Here is a 7,500-nt window from a genome sequence, read left to right on the forward strand (position 1 = left end):
CGATACCGCGCTGTGAGGTTGTATATCTGCTATTTTTCAATAGTTAAAGCACAAAATAATGTTTAATAATGCGTTCCCAGTCTAAATGGGTTAAACCCCCTCCCCCTATGAAGAACATTGCATGGGGGGCCCGCTGTGAATCCTTGTACCCAGGGCCCAGAATTTGGTGCCACACTCCTGCCTAACCCGATGATAATTGTGGAAACTTTTATGATTCCAGAAGTGTTGACCACAGAGCAGAGTCTCCAACACCCAGCTGTGAAGATGGGAGCCGATGTTCTCTGTTTAACACACGCACAAAACGCACCCTTTAAGGGCGCCCCCGGTCCTGATTTTTCTCAGACCTGCTTCCTGGGACCCCCCAATTCCCTCGGAACAAACCCCGTCCTTTTTGGTGTCCGGGAACAGCAGAACCAAAAAATTGCCGAAATCCAGAGTTGAACTCCAGATGACCTCCAGAGAACGCGCTGTTGAGGGCATGGCATATGCAAATGAGCCATGTGCTTTTTATTCTAATTAGCCATGTGTTCCCAAACGTGCACAAATTGCTCAAAACTATTTTCACTCACTCACTCTGTCTGTCTGTCTTTCTCCCCATCCCTCCCTCCAGCATAAAAAAATCACCTAATCAATTCCTTCCTATTTGTTTTAAGTAGAACATGACCTGTGCTGCCCTTTTATTATTTTTTACATGTGCACTTTGTAATAAAATTAAAATGTGTTATTTACATACAAATCATTGTCTGTGAACTTTATTGAATGAGTGACAAGATGTAAAGATTGTGTATTGTGATTTTCCCAGTGAAATATAATCTGTGGCCAGAACTATAGACTGGGGAATCAAATGTGTTTCAGTAATCTGCAATAGATATAATGCAAAAGCTAGTTTATCATTATTATACATTGTGAGCTTGTATATTGGCTATTTTCACAATATTTGTCTGTTGAGTTTAGTTATTTCAATCGGGGGAATCAAGTGTTCCAGTAATCAGCAATAGATTTAATATAGATATAACAAAAGCTAGTTTATTATTATGCATTGTGAGCTTGTAGATCGGCTATTTTCACAATATTCATCTGTTGAATCAAGACAAAATGTAATGGCTCAACTCCAGCAACTCCATGAGTTCCTCCAAACCTGTTTGTCAGTGTGAGGGACCACAGTTCACATGATTATTTTGGGGTGTCTTGAAAGTTTGAGAACCAATGATTTAGCAGACTTAATGTCTTTAATCAAGTGAGCCCATCGAGCCATCACTACATCAACCTCTCTCCCAATGAAGTGGAAAAATGAAAACAGAAAGGTTTATTATCTTTTATTACGGTATTGTCATATTTTACAAAAGGATGATAACGGTGTAATCACAGCACTATCTGGGTGATATAATTGTTCACATTATTAATCTGGCTGTACTACTGCCATTGTTGTGGTTGCCTTGTGACACCCTGAACATACAGAAATGTACAGTAACAGTAAGACACAAGTCTCACATACAAATAATAAGCCTATAACATTAAGCCTCTTCAGCCATTAGAGAATAGCATTGTGAGATTGTAGATCTGCCATTTTCACAACGTTGTGAGCTTGTAGATCTGCTATTTTCAAAAATATACACATCTTGCATGGGCAGAGACAATGAAATAAAATGGAGGTCCAGATATGAAGTAAAATGTTCACTTCATTTTATTCACTTCAGTCACTTGTTTAGAACATCATAGCCTAGGCTACTGAACATTTAATGATTGTAAAAAGTGAAATAGTTTAAAATCTGAAATCTGAATAATAATAGAAATATAATTTAGGCTATAGCCCGCAGTGGTCTGGTGTGGTGAACTTGAGCAGTTGCTTCCCGCAGAGCTAAAAGTTGAGTTGAGAGTTGAGATGGCCAGCAGCGTTGCATGGAGTTGTGCGGTGGCATTAGCCTGCTGGAGCAGCCGTGAGAGGACAGCCAGTAGTGTAGCAGCATGGTGTTGAACATGGGCAGCGTGGACAGTGGGGCATGAATGGGACCAGTGGCATCATGGACAGCGCAGCCTCAGCATGAGGCTAGAAGCCTTTGTCGGTGGAAGGGGCAAAATCTCTGAAATAAAAACAAAGTAAAGAAAAAAAACAGGACATTAGGTGACAGTTGGCATGGGTTGAACAATGCAGGCACGCTGTAAACAAGACTTAAAAAAGGTTCTATGTTCCCCCACTCATCCAAAAATGCAGGAAACATTAATTTATAATTATTAATAACTCAAAACACTCAATAATGGGGAGAAATTGCGAGTACTAGTGGGACAGGGGGGACTAGGGACATCTGGCAGTGGGGGCACCATACTTTTGTTATGACTGGGCATCTGGACAAATGGCAATCTGGGCAATAGGGACATGTGGGTATTTGGACGAGTGGGCACGGGGTGGAGACATCTTGGCACTATAGGGATATGTGGTCACCTGGGCAACTGGGCACGTAAATTAGGATTAACCCACAGTGCCTACTTTTCCAAGTGCCCACTCATCCAAATGCCCACATGTCCCTACCTAGTGCCCAGATGTCCAGGTGCCCAGTCATAACACAAATATGGTGCCCAGATGTCCCTAGTTACCCCTGACCCACCCACTAGTATTTGTAATTTCTCCCCATTATGTATAGAACCTGGGGAACAGGTACGGTCCCTCCCATACAAAGAATGAACACAATAACAGTAACCCTATTCAGCCATTTGAAAATAGCTGATCTACAAGCTCAAAAGTCAAAACAATGTGAGTTTGCAGATTTGCCATTTTCACATTGTTGTGAGCTTGTAGATCTGCTATTTTCAAAACAATACATGTCTTGCATGGGCAGAGATGGAAATTAAATCACGTTGTATGCCCTTTTGCATCTGACTGAGCTGCAGGCAGGCTGAATCTAGGCTTGTTTCTGATACCACATCATACATTACAACCTCACTTATCCCCACTCCAAATGGACATTAAACGTGTCACCTACTGTCCCATTTATTTACAACATCAATGACTCTCTAACCGAGGCATTTGTGGCATGTAAATGGCTAACCAGAAGCCTGTATGACTCCATTTAAGGTACATAGGCGCTAGCCAAACATGCTAACGGAGGCTAACAGACAAACTTTATGACAGCAAAGTGGAAACTGCACCAAATGATTTATTTATAATTGTCAGGGCTTCATCTAATACCTGGCTGATAAAGACAGTAAACTTTGATGTGTTTAGGGTACTGGCCAATATTATATGATTTTATGAATTCTCCTCTCTTTGTGTGCCCTGTCACTTGGGCCATAATTAAATAAAAATAAATTAGAATAAGCAACACATGCACTCCAAACTCATTTCGATTTCCTAACTAAGCCTTGGCTAATGAAAAATGTTAACTTTGTTGATTTGGAAGCACTTACCAATGTGTTAATCCTGAGTACAGCACAATACACAGAAGATGAGAGAACTCCATGAAAGCACCAAAGCGTCAGTTTCCTCCAGTCTTTATCTAACCCTCAGCAGATAAAAGATGTAAAAGTTATATTCCTTAATGCACTCTGCAATTGACCACGATTATAATCCTCCTGTATAGTTCTCCCATTCACACTGTGCACACTGTCTGTCTGACATGGCCCTGCAGCCCTGCTGTGCTGGGCTCAGTGGAACACGAGCCAATCAGACGCTGCAGGGCGAAAACTGGGACAGTTGGAATGCTTCTGGGCCAATCGGATGCTTCAGGGCGAAGAAGTTCAGTGGGACAGAGCCCTCCCATCCAAGTGGAACGGGCCAATGGGCAGCCTATGCAACCGGCAGGCCCTCCCAGCCACATTGGAACAAAGTGGAACAGTGGGACAGAGAGCAGTGGGATTCAGCAAGCTGTGTGTCTATGAAGAGTGACCGCTCCAAAGGACATCCTCCAGTCTTCAGTAATGAACCTGGACCTCCAGACACAAAGTAAGATCACTGATCTCTGTGAATTTCAACTGGAAAAACACAAACGAGGTGGCATAGAGAAACTGTTATTAGAGCGCGAAGGGTTCCCGAAGGGTTCTCAGGGAATCCGGGCTCCCCCTGAGTTAATGTGGAAGGGTCCTTCAGCAAACTCTGAACCCCTAGTTGCTCCTGATGAGCAGGTTGGTGCCTAGCATGTTTTCCTCTGACATCGCTGTATGAATGTGTGTGTGAATGGGTGAATGTAATGCATGTAATGCACAATCTATGTAAAGTGCCTTGGATAAAAGCGCTATATAAATACACCATTTACCTCTAGTATAGAGAGGAGCTCTAGTTTACATACACACCTCTAGTATAGCTGTGAGCTTGTAGATGAAATAAAGTTAAATAAAGTTAAAACAGTGAGATTGACCTCTGGAGAGAGAAGACATCTCTGAATAAATAAATAAAGTTACTGCTGTGGCCACAGTAAATACTACTTAATAATAATGAATATAAAAATAATCTCTATTGTCCCCGAAGGGAAATTTGTCTGTTAAAACAAACAAACATCACACAGACACATCAGGTCCCCACTATCCACAGAAAACCATCCAGGCAGTTTGTTCAGTGCAGCGATGGCTGAGGAGACAAAACTCCTGTTAAACCCAACCTTGATCCACTTCAGGGGTCTGATCTTCACCCTGATGGCATGAGGTGGAAGTAGAGATACAGAGGATGATCAGTGTTATTGATATAGTTATTGATACAGAGGATGATCAGTGTTATTGATATAGTTATTGATACAGAGGATTATCAGTGTTATTGATATAGTTATTGATACAGAGGATTATCAGTGTTATTGATATAGTTATTGATACAGAGGATGAATGAATGGACCATTGTAAAGCACTTTGACATTTATTATTGATAGTTATTGATACAGAGGATGATCAGTGTAATTTATTATGATTATTATGATGATTTATTATGAGAGCTAAGCGTGTGATGGTTTTATTGATCATACTTTACTGTCCAAAAACACAAAAGGTTAAGAATTGGGCAGAATTCCAACAATAAAGCAATGAAAAGAACAAACAGGATTTAAATGTCAGAAGATTATAGGATGTGTTACTTTGTTGGAACTTAGTTACAGACCAATAAACACAAATATAAATGTCTAAACCAGTCAAACACAATAATGCACAATAATATCTTGAAGGGGAAACCATTAATAATAATTCCAAGACAGACTGGACCCTATTACTGTATATTTATACCAACACCAAACAGTACAAAAACAATCAGTGAAGAATGATAATGATAATGAATTTATTTATTTATATATATCATATTTCCAGTCACAAAGTGCTTTACAGAGCAGGGTAAAAGAACAACATGATATGAGTTTATTGACATTAATCGACAACAAATGATCAGTGAATAAAAGAACACAGACAGAAGGTACAACATTTAAAACAGACACATGCTGATACTGTATAAAAAACAAGAATTTAAGAAAAGGTTTAAACATAAAGGTGGTTTTTAATAGGGATTTAAAAGATGACACTGAATGTGCAGGTCTTAGGTCGACAGGTAGGGCGTTCCACAGCCAGGGGCGTCACAAGGGGGGGAAAGTGGGACTGAGTTACCAGGGCCCAATGTGGAGGGGCCTTAATTATGTTATACTGAGTGCCTCGCTGTGAGCTTGTAGATCTGCTATTTTTGAAAAGTCGTGAAAATGTGTGCAAATCTTTGACTATATGTATTTTTTAAGCGAACATTTGTAACTCAAATTATGTTTCTGGGGGGTCCCTGGAACTAAATGAGATGGGGGTCTGTGGCCAAATACATATAATTTTGGGGCTCCTTCACATGAAAAGGTGAGCACCACTGACATAGAAACATAGTTTTTTTTTTTTCTAAAAAACAACATCGAAGGATTTGAAACATTCAAAGACTTGCACACATTTTCAAGATTTTTCAAAAATAGCAGATCTACAAGCTCGCAGCGCGGCACTCACAAAATAATGCGTAATAATGTGTTCCCAGTCTAAATGGGTTAAACCCCCTCCCTCTATGAATAACATTCATGGAGGGCCCACAGTGAGTCCTTGTACCCAGGGCCCAGGATTTGGTGTGACACCCCTGTCCACAGCTTGGGGGCCGGACTGTGAAAGCCCGGCCACCCTTTATGACAAGCTGAGCTGTGGGAATCTCCAGGAGGCCCTTATCTGATGATCTGAGGCTGAGCACAGACTTGTAGGGTTCTAGCATGTCAGAGATAGAACTGAGAGACTGTCCATTTACAGCTTTAAAAGTCATGAGTAACATCTTAAAATCAATTCTGGCACTGACAGGTAGCCTAAATAACAGTGGAGAGCAGCTAAGATGGGGGAATCTAGTCCTAATAAAGTGTCTTCATCTCCACAGAGAGAGGAAGAGGACTGAGCAGACGTCCAGATGTTCAGGAGAGACATTCACAACCACACCTAGACTGAAGACATCCAGTCAGACCAGCAGTGGACAAAGTAAGACTGGACACAATTTACAATATTTAAATAGCAAAATAAATAAATAAATAAACTAAACCTGGGCCGTTATCGGCGTTATCGTGCTGCGTTAACGTGAGACTCTTGTCGGCGGTAAAAAAAAATATCGTCGTTAATCGCGGATCAAAGTTGGGTCTGGGAGCTGCATGCGCAATGACATCACACACAGGACACGCTGCCTTGTTTTGTTAGATGCAGTCAACATGTTGTCTAGGCAGAGGCGTTCTAAATTATGGCTGTATATTTCACAACAATGTGCCTGTTAATGTCACACTGTCATTGGCTGCACCTGTGTGCTGTGCTAGTTTTGATAATGAGACGTCAGCTTTACCTATATTCAGTTGTTATTACTCAAACTCACTGCATGGACAGACATGTCTCCCCGTTCTGTCTCCGAGCTAGAGTGCCCTAAAAGGGTTTTCAAGCCGCCTCCTCCTACCACGTTCTGACTGTCGTGATCATTGCCGTCACAAAACAAGCTGCATGTTTAAAGTGCTCCATGTTGTTAAATGCTCCCCTTAGTCCCCTATAAATCACTTGTGCAACTTTGCAAGAAAGAAACGTGTGTAAAACCGTTGATAGGAGTGCAGCAGCAGCTCCGACCACAAGGAAGCACAAAGTAGCCTACACTGTAAAAAACGTTGTGCCTTCTCGTTCTGACCACCGCAAAAACGAGACTGAGTACACTGTCAAAAATATTTTGTGAATTACGTTTTTTTTTTTTTTTTTTTTTTTTTAAATAAATAAATAGGCTACAAATAAAATAAACATGCAGCTGTTAATATTATGGGCTCATTGGGCTGTTTGCAGACAAATACATTTACTGCACCCAGCATTTAGCTTGTCAGAGTGGTCTTGTTGGAGCGCCTCAGCCTGGCTGCAGAGATCATGTGCAACTTCTTCCAGAGAGATTGATTGATTGATTGATTGATTGATTGAAGACTTTATTAGAAGTTTGCATAGGAAAAAGTAGTTTCATGACAGTACAGTTCACTGGTACAAGATCAACTAAAAGGAGATCCTAGTAAGCTT

The 7,500-nt window shown here is 40.9% G+C and overlaps 1 protein-coding gene across 1 annotated transcript in view; it reads left to right on the top strand.

Annotated features, from left to right (window-relative positions):
• LOC308281576 (uncharacterized protein) overlaps positions 1 to 3,880 on the top strand; it is a gene marked incomplete at both ends in the record, with an annotated part of 10,644 nt that extends 6,764 nt beyond the window's left edge. Inside the window, 2 exons of the mRNA XM_080721803.1 lie at positions 221 to 258; positions 3,624 to 3,880. Of these exons, the coding sequence (XP_080577929.1) occupies positions 221 to 258; positions 3,624 to 3,880 (295 nt within the window). The remainder of the gene's footprint in view (positions 1 to 220; positions 259 to 3,623) is intronic.
• Positions 3,881 to 7,500: the final 3,620 nt, after the last annotated feature.

The sequence above is a fragment of the Nannobrachium achirus genome (assembly GCF_963921795.1).
Source record: "Nannobrachium achirus genome assembly, chromosome: 3".
NCBI classification, from domain to species: Eukaryota; Metazoa; Chordata; class Actinopteri; order Myctophiformes; family Myctophidae; genus Nannobrachium; species Nannobrachium achirus.